Genomic DNA, 20,993 nt, shown 5'->3' with positions numbered 1-20,993 from the left:
AGCATAATGATCCTTGAAATGAAAACGGATGGATGTTTGTGTCTAGCTGTTAGTATATGATGTATTGATGTAGCTCTACTCCCTCCCTTCTTGAACCATAAATCATATGATAACATGGATATGGGCTGCTCAATTTTGCAACACCCCACGCGCGTGGAATCATGAGAATTATTGCGGTCATGGCCCTACCACCTCCCCCCCCCCCCCCCCTCTTGGCACACAATGTGTCAAGGACCATGTTTGTGTAATTTTGCTTACAGATTGGCTTTAACGCAAGATATACCAAAATACACTTACAGGGATCGCGGCCAAAATCGATTAGACTGCGCATGCGGGACTGTATTGCAGCCATTAATGAAAAGTAGATAGTCTACAATGTGACTCAAAATACCGCTTTTGTCATTTGGTGGCATGTAAAATATTGAATTCCACACAAACTTTTGAGAAATGTTTCGATATATGTTCCAAGTTATATGGTATTTAGAAAGCTCCATCATTGATAAATGAAATTAAAGTTCTTGCGAAGTATCTACTTAGTCAATAATACCCACGCGCAATTTTGATCGTTGTAGGTACGGTACCGGTACGGCAAAACCTCTGTATAAAGTACACGTTATTCTGTTCTTATGTACAGTACGCAATCATAGTAAAGTGATCGGTTCTGCTTTCGCCAGCGTTATATGTTGCAACTTCATACACGAGAACAGGCAGAATAACTGAAACCAAAATCTTGTGCTTTTTCTCTCATTTACTTGAAGTGCGTACTTGACAAACTTTTTGGGAGCTTTGCAATATTTTGCAGCCAAGATGGCCGATTTAGACGTTTCGAAGATGAAAGTCGCGGAGTTGCGTGCAGCATTACTGGAACGTGGTCTCGATACAAAAGGTGTAAAAGCAATTTTACAAGAACGATTGATTACTGCAATGAGCGAGGACGCGGAATCACCTGCTCCAGCGAGTATTGAAGAAGATGGAGCAGAACAGGAAGAACAAGAGCAAGATGAAGAGCAGGATGAAGAAGAAGAAGATGCTGAGCAGCTGGACGAAGTCGCACAAGAAGCAACCGAGTCATTTGACCAACTAGTGAGTCGGAAGCGTCTCTTCGCAATGCGTGTTTATAGTGTGTTAGGCTAGCAAAGTCATGGTTAAATTGTCAGCCTAATGTTAACATTATAACTTGTACCTGTATAGCCACTGTACCTACTAAACCTAGTATTAGTAACAAGTAACATTAAGACTGACCTAGCAAGGATCAATTTCGGAGGTAAAGAGTACTTAATCCTGTTTGTTGTGTTAAGTCTTCAATCTCATAATAAGAATGAAGACTAGAGCTACCTAGTACCTGTAACCGTTCTAGACTAGAAATGGAATTGCAAGTTTGTGAGATCTTCCTTGAACTTTGGGAAACAAACACAACTATAGTGTACTGTTACTACTAGTGTTCAGTGTTCACTCGAAAGCTGGTCACTTTGCCCAACAAACATTTCGACCAACGTTCCCATTTCGCCCAACCTTGTTGGTCATTTCGCCCAGCCAGCATGATCAATTTGAATTTGCCCAACCAGCATGGTCGTTTTCGCCCAACCATGCTGGTTATTTCGACCAACATTGATTAAATATTATACTTCAATATAACTGAGGGGGATACTTCTATGGGTTTGGTCAATTTAAATAGAAAAAGTGATATTATTCTGACTGAATATGAGTAAAAAAATTGGGCGAAATGGCAGTTTGACGAAATGGTTGTTGGGCAAAGTGACCCACTAGGCACATAAAAGGCACCGATACTTTGGCCTAAATTTTGGTAGTCATATTTTAGTAAAAGCATTGTCCTGGTCATAACTAAAAGACTGAGGGAATAGTAGTTAACGCCAAAGAAATGATAGTAACCTACTACTACTATTAATACTAGAGCAAACAGTAACACAGAGCTGCATTGTTTTTTATTTATTTGTCATGTCTTAAATCTTAACTGCCACCTTTTGCCCAAAGGATCCAGGAGATCGTGGCAAAGGAAATGAGGCCTATGTCTTACATAAGTGCAATGTTTTGGGTCTCTTTGATTATTACAGGATAGTGAACAGAACACTGAACCAGAAGCAGACCAACAACCTGAAGGGGATGATTCAGAGGAGCCTAGTGAGGAACAAGCACAAGAAGATGAAATGCCTGCAGAAGTGATGGAAGAAGATGCTGCTGAGCCAGCAAATGGTAAGGCATATTTCAAATCACCAACCACTGTCAAGAAGGAAAGCCCTTGATATAAGAGCATAGAAAGCCATTTATCAATATTTTCATAAGTACCATGGTTTCCGTAGCTTGATCCATACTGTATATGATTTACCTCTTTGTTTGATAGTTTACTTTCATTGGAGCTTATCCATAAACAATCTATTTTATGAGCTTGGGTTGAGATATCTGTTTGATGTGTATGTTGGGCAGGAACATGTAGTTGCACCTGCTATTTTGTATTGCATTGTAAGATATATAATAGGTGCAACACTATGGCAGAAAACAAGCTAATAGTAAGACACAGAAATAGTGAAGTTGAAGAAGCAAGTCATGTCAGTTACTCAGTTGACAATGATCAAGTTTTAAGTTTTCAAGTGGAATTTGGATCTACTAAACAGCAAATGCTTTTGTTTCATTCATTAGACGTTGAAGAAGCAGCTGAAGAGGATGAAGTCAAACCAGAAGAGCAAGAAGTAAAGCAAGAAGAGCAAGAGGTAAAACAAGAAGAGCAAGAGGAAACTATGCAGGCAGAGGCTGAGGAGGAGGAAGAAGCAATGCAGACAGAGGTGAAACAAGAGACACCGGAGGAGGTGACAGAGGTCAAGGATGATGATAGTGAAGTCACAGAAGTGAAGGAAGAAGTGAAAGAGGAGGTCAAAGAGGAGGTCAAAGAGGAGGTCAAAGAGGAAGTCAAAGAAGAGGACAAGAAAGAAGATGACAAGAAAGAAGATGACAAGAAAGAAGAAGAGAATGGTGAGGTTAAAGGCATTAATAGCTCTGAAGTTTTGGAAAAAAGATTTCCCTAGGATATGTTAAAGCAGCATTTTGCATTTTGTCGCCGTTTTCCCACCTTTTTGATAAGTCCATCGAGTTTTGTTACATATATCTCTCACAAAACAGCAAACTAAGATAATAAGCGAAGTTTTTCCCTTGCCAAAAGCGTTAATTGGCAAGTAATTAAGGACATTTGCAGATAATGAGAAAAGTGTCCACCAACAAATTCCACATTTTATATTAATCACATACAGTTCCCCCAACCCACTAGTTTGAATCCAACCAATCAGGGATCCAGGTTTAGTTATGAGCCGTTGCTAAAAATAGATTCAAACGTCGAGTTGGTAACGTGGTACAACCAGCGAGCTGGACTCTAACAGCTCCCTGGTACAACTGCCATAGACAATCTACACAAATCAAGCATGGTGTTGTATTAGTTAGTGGCCAATGACGTTTGTAGCTTTTAAATATTCATATTATGGGCAAGGTTATTTGGATCCCAACGGAAAATAACTTTGAGAAAAACAAAGTTGAAAGTTGTAAATTTTTCGACTTTTATGCCACCATTTGAAGTAAGATTTGAATAGATAAGCTAGTTATGAATGTCGTTATGGCATCGTGGAATCAGTGAGGTTGAGAAAAACCATAGAAAAGAACGCAAAATTCTGCTTTAAAACTTCTGAACTGGAGTTGTTATTAACAACCAGTATTTAGGTCACAAAAGGTTGTGGTATAGAAAGGGACCAGTGTTATGCCATGATTTTTATAAATAATGAAAGGTGTTAATGATAGTGAACTACACAATTCAAATTAAGATATAGTAAGCTCATGCCATTTGGGTCTTCATTTTTGCTCTCTTCAGGCAAAAAGGCAGATGGCAAACAGGGAGAGGAGGAAAGAGATAGAGACAGGAGGGAAGATCGAGACAGGAGTCATAAAGATCGCCGAGACAGATCTCCAAGGAGAAGGTTTGTAACTTCCTCTATCCATCCTATTCAAAGCTAACATGGAGCAAACGCATCACCCCCACAGAAGGGATGGATTAAACATATTATTGCCATTTTTCTTGTAAGACAACCTAGTTTTTCCTTCCCCATGAGTGCCTTTATATAGTGGTAAGTAGAAGGCAAGAAAGAAAAGTAGATATGTGCTTTGATAAACCTGGAGAGATTGAACCAGGTATTGTAATTTCTCAGAGGTGAAATGTAATTTTTGTGTTTACAATGTCAGTGGGCATCTTTGATATGATGCACTAAGGTAGTCACATAGAAATGACATTGCCCTGTCGATACTGTAGCGTAACCTTTATGGGAGCATGACCTTTGACCTTGTTAGTCTTCATTATCATGGTCCATATCCCATCCTCAGTCATTATTGTCCTATAAGCACCATTGACCCAGAATCCTTGATTAACTAAGTATCCTCCTCTGGGTCAAACTCTGAAGTTGATGTTTTGTTGTGTTTTTGACATTTAATGATCAAATTTTTTTTTTCCTTTTTATTGTAGATCTCCTTCACCTCCACAAATGGAGGAAGATGACGGTATTCCAGAGAATCAATGTGTGCTCAGCAAATGTAGGTTTAAACAACATTATTGCCATGAAACCAAACAACCGTAGACATGCCCTCTTTGAATAGTAGTTATTTAATTAGAGTAAAAGAGTATCAAACACTACTTGCTTCTGTACCTCGTATGATAGAGAAGCTTTTTGTACAAAAAAAAAGAAGTAATTGTGCACCATCCCTTACTCTTCCTACTTCTCTTCTAGAAACTCTGAAACATCATTTCTCATATGGGAGATGTGTATCATTTGGTCTTTTTTCTATAAAAGTGGTGTTGTTAGAATTGCAGAAGTAGAATGTTATCATGGAATAATAAGGCAGTAAGAAATGTTTGAACAAGTCTTGGGAAAGACCTATTTTATACCTGCTGTAAAATGTGAAGTTAAAAACAGTTGAAGTTGCAGAAATGAAAAAAGAATGCATGGTGACAAGATTTTTTGAGTATTTTGGAAGAATGTTCCTCAGGTAGGTGTAGCATTATGTATTTGTTAACTCCTCTAACTTTAAAGCAGCATTTTGCGTTGGGTCGTTTTTTTCCACCTTTTTAACATGTGCATCGAATTTTTTACATGTATCAATCATAAAACAGCAAACTAAGATACCATCCAAGTTTCACCCTACCAAGAGCGTTAATTAGCGAGTAATTAACGATTTATATCGATAACGAGTAAAAGTGTCCTCGACAAAGTTTTCATATCTCCAAATCCACTAGTTTGAATTCCACCAATCAGTGAATAGTATGTTTATTCATGAGCATTTTGCGTTTGGTCGCCGTTTTCTACTTTTTTGACATGTCCATCGAGTTTTTTACATACATCAAATCACAAAATAGCAAATTAAGATATTAGCCAAGTTTTTCCCTGCCAAAAACGTTAATTAGCGAGTATTCCACATACAAAATTAAATCGCATTCAAACCCACTAGTTTGAATTCAACCAATCAGAGATGCAGGTTTAGTTATGAGCCGTTGCTAAAAATAGATTCAAGACTTTGCGTTGGTACAACTCCCTGGTACAACTGCCATATAGACTGTACACAAATCAAGCGTGGTGTTATATTACGTATCTGTCAATGACGTTCGTAGTGTTTAAATATTCATATTATGGGCGAGGTTTATTGGGTTCCCAACGGAAAATATCTTGGAGAACAACACAGTTGAAAGTTGCAATTTTTTTCGACTTTTATGCCACCATTTGAAGTAAAATATAAATAGATAAGCTAGTTATGTATGTCGTTATGGCATAGTGGAGTCAGTGAGGTTGAGAAATACCATAGTCGAGGACGCAAAATGCTGCTTTAAGGAGTGAACAGAAAATGATCTTTACACTAGCTTCTCTGCAAGTCTGCTGTGATATTAACACTGCCAACATTTACTGGCTTTTCACAGATATTTCAGATTTGAACTTGAAAGTAGCCAAAGATGGATATTCTGCCATTCCGTTAACAATGGATGGTTTTGGCTTCCTGTGGTCTGGTGTGAAACTTACCCACGGAGTAAGCAAAGGCAAAATCTGCTACCAAGTCAAGGTAAGTCAATTGCTACTTGATTTCCATGTGCGGGTTAATTTGTTCCACATTGTTAGTGAAGACGCTATGTCTTTGCTGTTAGCGGTTTAAGAAAGTAACCATCATTGATGCATTCTGGGATAGAAGAGAGGGGTGACCATAGTTTCCTGTATGACATCATTTATTTATTTCATCAGTAAAGCGATAACGAAGGCAGAAATTAAAAAATATATAAATAATCAATGCAGAGCACCCGATTCACTCACAGCTTCAATTGCTTGATCTGGTTTTGTTGTTGGGATGTAAAAGATGACCATTTATTCATATTGGTATGAGTGTGTTTTGCAATCTGTGATGTCATACAGGGATAGGCCAACAGATGTTAAACAATGAAACACAAAAACCAGTTGTCATGAGTAAACCCCCTCTCCCCCCTTTTTTTTAAAGTTTTTTTTAAGTTTCATCTATAGAACAAGCTGTTAGGATGGAAAAACTTTTTGTTTATTTTTATTTTGTTATTAGTTCTTCTGTAGATTTGATATATACATCAGTTGCAACTATCATTTTGCTTTGCACTCTATATCGGTGGTCATCGGTACTTTTAGTAGTCCAACATGAAATGGACACCAAACATCTTGTGTCTGTAAGGAAATGGAAGGTCACATTTAAGATTAGAGTTGAATCTAATTTCATGATCCATAACCCATGGGTGGTGACAGTGCTTGAGTCACAAACGATTTTTGCAGAAAATCACAGCAAATGTGTTTACTCATATTAATCTGAAACATGGTAATTCTGGACACTGTTGCATTGTCGCTTCTCCAAACCAAGATCGTTGAAAAAGTACAGCAGCCACAAATCAAAATTAGCTGCCACATGCCAGTAAGAATGTTTTGCGATGAGTGAGAGGGGGGGGGGGTGATGTCGGGGGCTGATTAATGTGTTGTGGCCGATTTCCAATAGTTTGGCTGGGTCATAGCATAAAATGATTGCGGAACAACCAATCTAATGTGTCATATTTGACAACAGATGAAGGAGAAATTACAAATCAAAATGCTTTATTCTATTACAGCTTCAGGAGCACCTGAATGTCAAGCACTTGCCATCAGAGGAGAAGACACCTCATGTGATCCGTGTCGGCTGGTCCCTTGAGAAGACATCGCTGCAACTCGGTATGTGGTGCTCTGCTTAATTATGTTACATCCACTCTGGAGTAAAACATAGTTGGAACTTCATGTCCATTAGAAATTGAATGGTGGTAAAAACGATTAAGGAGATGTCATTTTCATTATCTAATCTTTAGAATGACATGACAAGACTAACATATAGCCTAAAGACATCTTTGCCACGAGTCATCTCATGGTATTTCCTTGTTGTGTTTGTGTATGTATGTTGTAATTGAGGCATGCTTACATTTACAGTTGTTGGTAATTGGATAGGAGACATAATAGCAAGAAACCTGCTCTTCATTAGCATTTCCTGTCTCTTAATTTTGTGGCTTAGACTGTTGTGCTACATAGTGCATGACTAAATAGCTGTTTGCTATGTGACTATGTATCAGTATATGTACATGACTATTTTATTTGACTATAGATGTGTGCAGATGGGTTATGACAATATATGAGTTGACTTTATGACTATATATGTGTGTGTGGAATTGTATATTACTACATATTAGTTGACTATATGTCTATATATGTGTGTGTAGATCGGTATATTACTACATATAAGTTGACTACCCTGACTATTAGATATAAATTATATGTCTCTATATCTAATTGTTTTGTATCTGTAGGTGAGGAAAAGTTCTCTTATGGGTATGGCGGCACAGCTAAGTTTTCTACAAACTGCAAGTTTGAAGATTTTGGTGAAAAGTTTGGAGAGGGAGATGTCATCACTACATATCTGGTAAGAGAAAACTAAGACTTTTAACTCTCAACAGGAAGTGTTACAGCTCTGCTCCTAATACACACATTTATAACACTTGATACCATATCAGTGTGGTATCCAGGAAGTAAAAACTAAGACTTGAACTCAACAGGAAGTGTTACAGCTCTGCTCCTAATACACACATTTATAACACTTGATACCATATCAGTGTGGTATCCAGGAAGTAAAAACTAAGACTTGAACTCAACAGGAAGTGTTACAGCTCTGCTCCTAATACACACATTTATAACACTTGATACCATATCAGTGTGGTATCCAGGAAGTAAAAACTAAGACTTGAACTCAACAGGAAGTGTTACAGCTCTGCTCCTAATACACACATTTATAACACTTGATACCATATCAGTGTGGTATCCAGGAAGTAAAAACTAAGACTTGAACTCAACAGGAAGTGTTACAGCTCTGCTCCTAATACACACATTTATAACACTTGATACCATATCAGTGTGGTATCCAGGAAGTAAAAACTAAGACTTGAACTCAACAGGAAGTGTTACAGCTCTGCTCCTAATACACACATTTATAGTATTAGGAGGATTTGAATATATCTAACTGGTGACAAGCTACCTTACAAAGTCAGTGAGCACCTCTTTTATTATAATCTTGTTACTTCTACCACCATAAAAAATATGTTTGAAAATAAACTGACCAGCTTTACGAGTCTCAAAGTTCTGTGTATAACTATAGCACTGATACCACATCAGTATGGTATCCAAGTTTGCTCGATGGAATGCCAGACTTTTACTAGTACCTATCAACAATAACTGTTGTTATCTTCGTTGACAGGATTTCGAGGGGGAGAAACCAACAATATCCTACGCCAAGAATGACAAGGACCTCGGTGTGGCTTGTACCATTGAGGAGGACCTGGAAGGGAACGCTCTCTTCCCTCACCTGCTGTTGAAGAACACCTCAGTTGAGATCAATGTGGGACAAATGGTGAGTCTATGAACCTTGTGGTAGTTGGAATGACTAGAGCATATATAGCCGACAATAGAACTGTTGGCTAGATATAATGATGCCTTATAGTTTAAAGTCAGACACTATCACAACTTCCTTGTATGATGGACCTGGCCATGAACTACTGTTTCACTGGTATGTAGTGCTTGAGGTTAGTTGAGTTGAGAAAATCCTTGGATGGACCTGGCCATCAGCTACTGTTTCAGTTGTATATAGTACTTGAGGTTAGTTGATTTGAGAAAATCTTGTCAACAAAGATGTTCTTTGAATTAGACTAATCGGTTATTTAACTTTCTAGTTAGAATGAGGGGTCTCAAATTATGTTGGAAATTTTATGAGGAATACAGCATTATATCTTCGATCCCAGAGAAGTTAGTTGTTTTGGGGGATGGTCAAACAGCCTTGAAGTAGGCAAAAGTCAACACAGAAAACTTACCAACTCTGTGTCTGGAGAGGGAAAGCTTTTAATTGCAAAGTATGGAATGAATCTGACTTAGATTTGAGTTCTTCTCTTGTTTTATCCCATATAGGAAGAACCTTTCTTTCCTATCGCTGAAGGATTCACTCTGATTGGTGACTTACCAGAAGAAGATAAGGTCAGAGGTCCACTACCACCTGCTGAAAAGAAAGACTGTGAGGTAAGTCAAACACCCCCCTTCCCTCCCTCCCCCTCTCCACCAGCCCTAAAATTTTGGGAAACTAGCACTACCAAATTAAGCACGAAATTGATTTCAGTTGGTCTATGTTTGAGATGGTTTGCAAAATATGCAACGCAATTTATATTTTACAGCATTCTAATATTTTTTGTAATCATTGTTCTGTCCCTTGGTTGATGTGGTGTTTATCTTAATGAGGAAGGTAGAAGATGTGATAAATAGTGTTTTGTAGACAAAACTTGATTTCGTTTCGGCATGTCAGAATGGAAGAAAGCTTGTCTGAACGTGTTATATCTTTAGAGAGAGTTCTCATTGACAATTTCCTGAATAACAATGCACGTCAGTTACAGTTAAGGCTTATGAAAGCCAACAAATAATATTTGCTGATAACAAGCAGTAATACAGGCCGTTTATGTATGGGTTCAATTATCATGCTGATTCTTTGACTGACGATTTTCAACCGAATTGCCATGTGTTATATGTTCTTAATGTCAAACGGCACGAAGATACCAGTGCCTATTTATTTTCTACTGGCAAACGATGAAATTAAGTGGCATTAAGCCAGTAACTAGCCCAAAGTTGAGGCCTGAATTTGAAGGGACACATAGGGTACCTTGAATAAAGAGCAAAGGTATAACGGGTCATGAAGGGGGAAGGAGGGGGGGGGAGGTTGGGAGGTCAGCTGAATGGTAGTGGAGAGGAGGAGTAGCTACTCTGTAAAGAGCAGCGATTAATGTTTTAACAATTGTTTTATTCTTTCATAATGAAGATAATCATGATGGTAGGGCTACCTGGCTCTGGCAAAACTACCTGGGCCGAAAAATTCTGTGCAGAGCACCCCGAAAAGAAATATTATATTCTTGGGACTAACTTGATCATGGAGAAAATGAAGGTATGATTTCGAAACCTTGCACTACTGTATCATATGTCAATTTTTATGATTAACTTATTGTAGAACTTATTTAGTAGGAGGTCCAAATGTTTGTGATTTTTCAGTGTTTCTTAGCTTGTCTAGTTTAAGATTTAATCAATATGTTGTCTGATCTGATACATAATTGTAACTGTGGCTGCTCTTCTATTTGTGTGGTATTTAAAGTGGGATACAAATCATTTCTGTATTGCTTTGTTATGCCTGTTTAAAACTTTCTTGAACTAGGGTACATATGGCCTTGTTTCAGTCTGTCTGACCATGTTTGCAACACAAGAAGTGTAGTACCAAGCCCCTTGGTTTTCCCTTGTTATGGTCCAATGTATTTTGCATTTAAAGTGATTGGTTTGATGGATAGTTAACCGGAGGATGGGAAAGGACAGGATCATCAAGGAAAGGACGAAAGTAATCCCAAATTGCTTTGCATTTAATCCTGGTTGACGATACAAAAGCTTTGTCTGCGTTTTATGAAGGCGTAAACTGTAGGCATGTGGGTTTTGGAAAAGGGATTGACTGTTAACTCAGTTTGGTGGAAATGTGCTAGATGCCATGTAATCAAAGTTAAGAAACTTGCTTTCTCTGGGCAAATTTGAGTTCTCTATGGGTAGGGAATGGACAATGACTGTTCTCCTGTTATGAGTCTCATATAGTGGGTCTAGTTGATATTATGACATCATACCTGCATTGATGAGGTTATTAAATAAAGTCCGTTCTGGTGAGCTTTGCACATAGTTTTGTGGTATTTGAAATGCATCATGGTAGTTGAAGCATAGAAGCATATTAGAAATATTTCCCAGTGTTTGGTACCATTTTAAATTGAGTTATATTTCATTTATTGTGCTTTTAGGTATAGTTTTTTATCCCAAGAGAAATCTGAAGGACTTATATCACAACTGTTGTTTACTTTTGATTATTGCTCTAGGATATCAAGCATTTGTTTAAAGGTCAATCCCAAGCACCTGTTATACAAATCTAATTTTAATTACAAAGTGAAGAGATTAATTAACCCATTTCATGGCAGCTGCTTTCTTTTCTTCTTTTTTTTTTCTTCTCTTTTTTTTTACCATTATTTTTTTATTTTTTTTATAATATCTTATTAGATCAGGTAAGTTTTAGGAGGTTTTCTGGGCTCTGTATATCTGTACCTTCTTGTCCACAAAAGTTATGACTTTTGTATAAATAATTTCTCGATATGTATTCGATTGCCATGTACGATGATGCAATAATTATCATAACATGTGAAAGGAGAAAAATAGACTGGTAGAACTAAACAAGCACCATTCTTAAAGCTCTTTCCCCATACAGCCTGTAACAGTGCCGCATACAATTGTAATCATGGAGAAATCTGTGCTGTGGGACGGGCTTTATGCCTGTAAGAGGGAACTACCGATGTGATGGCTGCAAGGCCAAGCACAAGAGCCACAAGACCTACACACTGTGACGATGTAACGTATAAAAATGTGTGGCTGCAACACCACGGAACCTTCTTAAGTACCCTTTGTATCACGTAATTTAAAACTTAGTTAACTTATAGAGTAGTAGATCACTAGGGACTAAGAGATAACACTTCTACATGGATAGAGAGAGATTAACGGTGACCCGTGTGACTTTATTCCGCAGGTGATGGGACTCCGTCGTCAAAGGAATTACTCTGGGCGATTTGACTCTTTGATCGAGAAGAGTACCAAATGCCTTAACAGGTTCTTTGAGATGGCCCCTCGTAAAAAGAGGAACTACATTCTGGATCAGGTAATGTGAACTGAAAAAAAGAAAGTTTAATGCAGGAATTTAGGGCTGTGCGTGGTAAACGTCCTGCCTGCCTGCACCTAAAAGACAAAACAAAGAAAAAGAGAGAGTGAAAACTAAATAAACCAAGTCCACCAGGCACTATCAATTAACAGTGTTTAAGTTAAGAACTATATTTTAATAAATAAGCTTATGTTTATTATCCTTATTTATTATTCAGTAAATCAATCTGGTTCCTCTTATGACTAGTTTTAAGTTGATATATGTTTATCTCAGGAGCCATATATAGTGGAATTAATACAAATATGGATATAGTTTTTGAGATATCTTATAAGCTATTTAGACGTTAAAAATTAAATCTTTGACCTTATAGATTGCTAGAGTTAACTTTTCTGTTTTCTATGGAGTGCATCAGTGCAGTTTAATGCATGACTTATATATGTTTACTCTATTATGGATAGAAATCATGGCTTATTTGTAAGAAATATACAGAGTACCTATGTATATATTCATTTTCCTGTTTGTCAATGCAAATGGTTATTAAAACTGTTCGTGACTTTTGCAGAAATTTAAAATATATATGTGTCCAAGTTCTTTAAGGTGGTTATGGAATCAACTTTGTTTTAAATGTATAGAACATTCACTGCTGTAGTTTATCTTTGGATAAGAATGTTTTTAGACCGGACTGCTGATAATGGCAAACATTTAAACTGGATTCTGTATTTTCATGTGTCATCCAAGAGGTTGAAGAGACGATCTTTGTGACCTAATTGATTGGTCTCAATTGCAAGCATACAATTTTAAGTTAAGTTACACTTAAAACGCACGCATCTGCAGAACTGTTGGATGTTATCGTTTTTAGTTTTGAATAGTCGTTATATAGATGTAAAGTTAAGGAATGTCATGTTGTGAATGATATGGATTTGAGAATAAAGTCTACATCCAGGGACTGGTTGAGGTTGGTTGCTAATGATTATGAGTGTTTCCTTTGGACTTGTTGTCATACATTGAACTTTGTGGTTTTCCCACCATATAGCTTCTTGTCAAGTTGTGAATGATATGGATTTGCAAACAGTCTACATTAAGGGACTGGTTGAGGTTGGTTGCTAACAATTATGAGTGTGTTTCCTTGGACTTGTTGTCATACAGTGAACTCTGTGGTTTTCCCACCATATAGCTTCTTGTCAAGTTGTGAATGATATGGATTTGAGAATAAAGTCTACATCTAGGGACTGGTTGAGGTTGGTTGCTAACAATTATGAGTGTGTTTCCTTGGACTTGTTGTCATACAGTGAACTCTGTGGTTTTCCCACCATATAGCTTCTTGTCAAGTTGTGAATGATATGGATTTGAGAATAAAGTCTACATCTAGGGACTGGTTGAGGTTGGTTGCTAACAATTATGAGTGTGTTTCCTTGGACTTGTTGTCATACAGTGAACTCTGTGGTTTTCCCACCATATAGCTTCTTGTCATGTTGTGAATGATATGGATTTGAGAATAAAGTCTACATCTAGGGACTGGTTGAGGTTGGTTGCTAACAATTATGAGTGTGTTTCCTTGGACTTGTTGTCATACAGTGAACTCTGTGGTTTTCCCACCATATAGCTTCTTGTCATGTTGTGAATGATATGGATTTGAGAATAAAGTCTACATCCAGGGACTTGTTGAGGTTGGTTGCTAATGATTATGAGTGTGTTTCCTCTGGACTTGTTGTCATACAGTGAACTTTGTGGTTTTCCCACCATATAGCTTCTTGTCATGTTGTGAATGATATGGATTTGAGAATAAAGTCTACATCCAGGGACTGGTTGAGGTTGGTTGCTAATGATTATGAGTGTGTTTCCTCTGGACTTGTTGTCATACAGTGAACTTTGTGGTTTTCCCACCATATAGCTTCATGTCATGTTGTGAATGATATGGATTTGAGAATAAAGTCTACATCCAGGGACTTGTTGAGGTTGGTTGCTAATGATTATGAGTGTGTTTCCTTTGGACTTGTTGTCATACAGTGAACTTTGTGGTTTTCCCACCATATAGCTTCTTGTCATGTTGTGAATGATATGGATTTGAGAATAAAGTCTACATCCAGGGACTGGTTGAGGTTGGTTGCTAACAATTATGAGTGTGTTTCTTTGGACTTGTTGTCATACAGTGAACTTTGTGGTTTTCCCACCATATAGCTTCTTGTCATGTTGTGAATGATATGGATTTGAGAATAAAGTCTACATCCAGGGACTGGTTGAGGTTGGTTGCTAATGATTATGAGTGTGTTTCCTTGGACTTGTTGTCATACATTGAACTTAGTGGTTTTCCCACCATATAGCTTCTTGTCATGTTGTGAATGGATTTGAAAATAAAGTCTACATCCAGGGACTGGTTGAGGTTGGTTGCTAATGATTATGAGTGTGTTTCCTTGGACTTGTTGTCATACATTGAACTTAGTGGTTTTCCCACCATATAGCTTCCAGTCATGTAGTGAAGTTGTGTACATTTAACGCAGGTTATAGTCATTTAATGTGAGAATGCTCTAATGTATCCATAGAATAGTCATATGAATGTGGTGGTGAATTACTGTAATCTCCAAGGAATGATCTCCAAGGAAGCGAATCTTCGATTCTCACAATTGAGAAATTGCAAGAATGCAAGTTCTTAGATTAAAGGCAATTTTGGTTATGTATATGTTGGGGTGGGGGTGGGGACAGACCAGAAATATATTTACTTTGAAGACTTGTGATGATAATGTTTGAAAGTGAGATCACAGCAGCATTCACATGTTAGTTCTGTTTTCTATAAGAGCTCAGATACAGACAGGAGTAGGTATTTACTTAAAAGTACAGTGTGACATTTGTTAACAACCTTAGGAGAAGATTACATGGCAGATAATATCAGTGACTGGAATGTTGTTGATGGGGAAAAAGGACGGGGGGGGGGAAGGAGGGGTGTCATTTCAGGCTGCCAAAGGGGTGACCTTGGTGGTGATATTGTCTCCTGGTATCACTTATTTGGTCTACAATATCCTTACTTTGTTCTGAAGAAGCGATCCTCATTGCAATCCAAGATGACATCTTTTGGATGTATAGTCAATAGATAATGATTTGTGATATATATATGACAAGTTTCAACTTTTTCTGGCATGACATTGTGTATATATGTGTGTCACTTTGCTTGTTAAAATGATATCTTAAGTAAGGAAGCTTTGACTTTTATTATGCCACACTTAAGATATGTGTGGCTAGTATATTTGTATTGGAGAGTAACATACATTGCACTCATTAATCTTGGAATGGAGCACTTTCTTGTAACTTTGTATGAACTTAAGCCATAAAGATTTAAGCCAGCACAAGACAGTATTTCTAATAAGAAAATGATGTTTACACAATATTGTGTAAATGTATGAAATATGGGATTCTGCATAGAAACTTACATCTTTTTTCAAATTTTCATTCATTTCATGTCCTCAAGTGTTTATGTAAGTACTGTAATATAATTAGAAAGTGTAAAATTGATAGTGCCTGGTGTCGAAAATGGTCTGTTGGTTCCTTGAGACTTTGGATTGTAATTAACCTCGTTATGATATGCTCTTCTTGTTTACAGGTGCAGTACAGGTAAGTTAGGATGGCTCTGAGCTTCAGTTGAGTGGAGTCCCGTTCTCCCTCACAAATGCCCCCCTTATTTAGAGATACGGCAAGAGCCTTAGATTCGATGCATTAATAGAAGTCTTGTTTATTTTTCCTTTGCACACACTTTTGTGATGAACCTACAGACAAATGTCTATCCTTCTGCACGGAGACGCAAAATGCGCCCTTTCGAGGGTTTCAGCAGCAAAGCAATCGTTTTAGTTCCTACTGATGAGGAATTTAAGAAGAGAATTGAAAAAAGAACCAAGGAGGAAGGGAAAGATGTACCTGACCATGCTGTTCTTGAGATGAAAGGTAGGGGAACTCAAGAGCACGGCTTGATGCCGCTGGCAACATGTTTCACAATGTACTTTGCTGTGCTATAAGTATTTAAAAGCAAGTAGGTGTAGAGGGGTTCCGTAAGTAGCTTAGAAGTTAAGTCGACCTTCTCGAATGAATTTTAACATTTTCCCCAAATCTCTTTGGGATATCTTTTTTGTTAAATATTCAGCCAACTTTGAACTCCCGGTGAAGGGCGTGCTCTTCGACGAGGTGGACTTTGTGGAGTTGGAGCTCGACGAGGCCAAACCGCTCGTGGAGAAGTACCGCAAGGAAGGCGTCGATAAACTGGGGCCCAACTACAGACGGAACAACAGGGACCGTAACCGTGGAGGAGGACAGGGCAACCGTGACAACCGATCGAGATACGACAACCGATCGCCTCGTGGGGGCTACAGCAACCAGTACAGTGGAGGCTACAGAGGTGGCTACCAGAGCCGTGGTGGAAGAGGAGGAGGGTATGGGGGCAACTACGGTGGAGGCTATAGCAGTGGTGGCGGCTACAGAGATAACCGTGATCGAGGTATGACTTCTCAGGCAGTTTAATGTTAAAGAACTATATAGTGTAATACTTTATCTGCCGGCGCACATAAAACTGCCTGCCAAGGTGGGAAACTTTTCAAATTGCCGAGCAAGGTGGGAAACTTTTCAAACTGCCGGGCAAGGTGGGAAACTTTTCAAACTGCCGGGCAATGTGGGAAACTTGCTACACAAATGAAAACATGTATCAAAAGGTTTTGTCTAATGGAACCGTACGTAGTATTATGATGTATGTTAGGAGGTAAAATCTCATAACTTGCTCCATGCTTTGTACATACAATGTGAACATTGCTACATACAATGTGAACAATGAATTATTGGCTGATGTGGCATGCAGATATATCATGCTTGGCATGTCCTGGAAAAGTGCTGTCCATACTCTGCATATGTTTCTATACCAAAGATCGTTTTGATTTTGAACGTTGTCCATCTCACTTGCGAATAAAGGTGTCCTAACAGTTAAAGTCTGGAAAAGTTTAATCCTCTGTCTATTTGCATTATCATGTGCTCTTGGGAAGGAGACATTGGATTCAAATACATAAGTCACTCTAAAAGAATAACATAAATCTGTTTTGGTTTCTTTCAGGAGCTCGAGGTGGTTATGGCAACAAGAATTACAGCAGCTCAGGCAACTATGGCGGCAGTAACTATGGTGGCAGCAGTTATGGCGGTAGCAGCGGTGGGGGTTATGGAAGCAGGCACAACTATGGAAGTTATGGTTCACAGGTGAGTCAAGTGCAAAAAGTCACAGAGAGACTTCAGTGCAGCTATATAAAATACAGCACTTTGGGCTTTTGCTGGGTAAGATCTCATTATTGTCCTAATTTTTCCCAAAACCCAGTCATGAAGGTGATAAGTAGGGTACAGACAGAAGAGGGGGCTTTGATCAGTTTGATCAGGAAGGAATCAATGTTGAGGATGATTTACATCATAAAAAAGAAACTAGTAGGCAAATGTTCTGGTTACTGAAACTGGTATTTGACTGACAAGAATCTTACAAGCTAACTTTAAGCTGCTTGACTGGACAGCGGAGTCAGTCTTAATATTCCATTGCATATGAGGAGTAGATTTTACAAGAAAGACTATCTAATCATCTGCCCTGTATCAGCATCAGTCTGAATCTGAATCAAGAATCTTAAAAGCTAACTTTAAGCTGCTTGACTGGACAGCGGAGTGAGTTTTTAATAATGTTCTGGTTACTGAAACTGGTATTTGACTGACAAGAATCTTACAAGCTAGCTTTAAGCTGCTTGACTGGGCAGCAGAGTGATGTTTTAATAATGTTCTGGTTACTGAAACTTATATTTGACTGACAAGAATCTTACAAGCTAACTTTAAGCTGCTTGACTGGGCAGGGGAGTGACTTTTTAATATTCTGTTGCATATGAGGAGTATATTTTACAAGGAAGGCTATCTAATCATTTGCCCTGTATTAGCATCAGTCTGTGGAACAGTTGACAGTTCCAAAAGTGATGGGAATGATAAGAACTATATGCTACAAGTCCACAAAGAAAGTGCCACCAACAGTTATTCTATCTGAAAAGTATTTTTTGACTTGCAATCATTGGTCTGTAATTTTACTGTGATACAGCTATGGTCATGAATGTAATTATTGCCCCCAAAATGCTGTTCAAATGATGACACGCGCCTCTCTTCTTGATCCTTTTTTCCCTGTAGGGATCCGGATATAACCAGAACCGTAACAGTAGCAGCTATGGCCAATCAGGTAGCGGCAACTACAATAGCGGAGGGTACAGTTCCAGCAACCAGGCCGCCAACACCGGTACCTACGGTTCCCAGGGTTACTCGGGTAACTATGACTACGGCAACCAGTATGGCACCAGCGGTCAGCAGAACCAATACTCACAACAGCAGTATCAGCAGCAGCAGTACCAACAGTACTACCAGCAACAGCAGCAGGCGTCCAACCAATCCTACAACCCATACGCCAACTACTACAACAGCTACAACAGCGGTAGCAGTAACACCGGCAGTTACAGTCAGGGACGGTAGAGCGCCCTCTACATTCATCACTCTGCCTCCTAACAGGTGGTCTTGTACAGTTTAGTAGACATAGCTTTGCATTATCCTTACTTTTATACAAATTTTGAAGGACAAAAAAAAAAGAGATGAGAAATTTTGGATTGAGCGAGCAAAGGATTCGTGGGTGTTGTAGGCCACAGTGAGTTTGTTGTGGGATCTCTTACTGACAGTAAAAATTATTGTAAAAGATTTATCATTGGTGATGTCAACCAGGTGTCTTGCTTTTATAGTTTGATGTGTATCGTAAAATTACTAGATTTAGTTCTGTGTTCTGTGATTGGTTGACCTTTGGCTTATGGGTCAGAAAATTTTGCATCTCAAGAGTATCTTCTGTGGAATTGTCTTCTTTATCTCTTTTTACAAAGGGGGTTTGCTTGAAGGAAACATCACAGATATATCTATCTGCACAGGGCTTTCATATCGGCACACCAGGTAGACAAATTTCATGGATATGGCTTAGCATGATTCTAAGGAAGCAATGAAACTGCTGTATAGTATTAGATATCTTGCTCCACTGATGTGAACTCTTGTAAAGTTAATAAGAACACCACACCGTAGTACTTGCTTATTTTCCTGCATTGTACATTTGTTATAAATTCTCATGATCCTATGATTGAAGTCTCACTGTAAAAGGGACTGAGAGTGGATTAAGTAGTTTGGTTCTTGTGCCAGGATCTCTACCGTGGGTGACTTTTCTTATAAGTACAAACATCACAGTCAACTGATTTAGATTTGAGACTGTCTCTTATGATATTGCAGTGTCGTAAGCCATTAGTGCTGCAAAGTAACCATCATACATTTTACAAATGCCTCGACTTCCTGCTGAGTGATACTTTTATTTCTTTGCAACTTGAATTTTTGTTCAACTCTTTCTCCATTTGCCCAAAATATTCTTTTAAGTAAGTTACTGTTGACCATGTCAGTTCATTTTTTCACTTTTACTTTGAGAAATAAAATTGCCAAAGATTATTATGGTTTCAGGTTTTGGAAAGAAAATTGTTCCTTATAAATCAATGGTATTCTGAATATTAATGAGGAAACTGTCGTTGGGTAAAATGCTTCAAATTTCTATGGGAAAAAATCTGTAATGTCTCCTTCCGTACAAGACTGCAAGTTGTAAAGAAAATGTTTTGTTTTAACTTTCGTTGCAAAATCTTCAAGTATATTTTGAAGTTTTCCTGATGCCCTTCACACTTTTTGTATTTTTAGTTCACTTTTTTTGGTACATGTATGTCACAACTTAAAAATGTAACATATCTGTCATCAAACATTGGAGATGGGCTGCACTACTTTGTTACTTATATCTACCCATGGGTTGCCTTTAAAAATGGTAGGGTGTCATGTATGTTTAATCCATTTGATTTTCTTCTAAGGCAATACCTCATTTGACGTATCATGTCTACACTATGTAAATATTTATCAATCTTAAAGCAACATGATGTTTTTAAATCCCTAAGAAGTTTCTGTTTTTCCCCATAAGCATATGATTTTAAAAAACGAGAGGGAATAGTGTGAATAAAAAAGCATGGAGGAAAGAGGGTGTGGAATTGATGGATCAATTATGGGTGAAACAGTAATGGTCAGTTTTTTTGTAAGTAATGTTATTTGGGAGTTATTTGGTAATGTTAATTATATTCAACGATCAGGCGGGTTTTGAAGTATATGTTGCATGTTTTCTCTCTCAGCCAACTGAATTGAACACAGGTATGGAGACTCCCGATACAACCAGAGTTATATCACTGTTGTTACGATTATTAAGGAGACTGATAACCTCTGAATGGATTCGTCTTTTATATCTTGTTTGATATTTGGAAGAGAGGAAGAGTGACCTTTATGTCATCTCTTTGTACATTCCCTCTTTTAAATCAGATATTTTGATTAAAGTTGTGACTCATTACCAAGTCAATTGTTTCCTCTCTGGTTGTATTTTGCCTTTATTGATTCCTTGCTGGAGGCAGAAGGAAATCTTTTCGATGGTGATGTTGTGTATGTGTGTGTTTCTGTTTGTGCTTGTGACACTTTGCTTGTAATCACCGTAACTGAAAAAGTCTATGGTGGGTCAACTTCGTACTTGGCATGTGAATCCGTTTTATCGAGTACAAGTACCCAATGTTTTTTCTGTGAAGATCAATGGTCAT

The 20,993-nt window shown here is 38.1% G+C and overlaps 1 protein-coding gene across 1 annotated transcript; it reads left to right on the top strand.

The window, feature by feature from the left end:
* Positions 1–588: 588 nt before the first annotated feature.
* On the top strand, positions 589–20,752 carry LOC139971845 (uncharacterized). Its single transcript, XM_071978618.1, has 16 exons — positions 589–1,083; positions 2,073–2,211; positions 2,656–2,985; positions 3,869–3,974; positions 4,514–4,581; positions 5,957–6,096; positions 7,148–7,247; positions 7,871–7,983; positions 8,812–8,964; positions 9,516–9,623; positions 10,411–10,533; positions 12,190–12,318; positions 16,080–16,248; positions 16,445–16,795; positions 17,399–17,538; positions 18,490–20,752. The coding sequence occupies exons 1-16, from the start codon at positions 808–810 to the stop codon at positions 18,823–18,825; spliced, it is 2,781 nt and encodes a 926-aa protein (XP_071834719.1). The 5' UTR covers positions 589–807; the 3' UTR covers positions 18,826–20,752.
* The last annotated feature ends 241 nt before the right edge of the window (positions 20,753–20,993 follow it).

The sequence above is a fragment of the Apostichopus japonicus genome, chromosome 8 (genome assembly GCF_037975245.1).
Source record: "Apostichopus japonicus isolate 1M-3 chromosome 8, ASM3797524v1, whole genome shotgun sequence".
In the NCBI taxonomy this organism is placed as follows: Eukaryota; Metazoa; Echinodermata; class Holothuroidea; order Aspidochirotida; family Stichopodidae; genus Apostichopus; species Apostichopus japonicus.
The sequence above is the reverse complement of the archived record's forward strand: the minus strand, read 5'-3'. Positions and strand labels throughout refer to the sequence as shown.

Coding starts and splice junctions, on each gene's coding strand:
- LOC139971845 (XM_071978618.1), top strand. CDS start 808: ATGGCCGATTTAGACGTTTCGAAGATGAAAGTCGCGGAGTTGCGTGCA. Junction 2,212..2,655: donor TGCTGCTGAGCCAGCAAATG/GTAAGGCATATT, acceptor TTCATTCATTAG/ACGTTGAAGAAGCAGCTGAA. Junction 8,965..9,515: donor AGATCAATGTGGGACAAATG/GTGAGTCTATGA, acceptor TATCCCATATAG/GAAGAACCTTTCTTTCCTAT.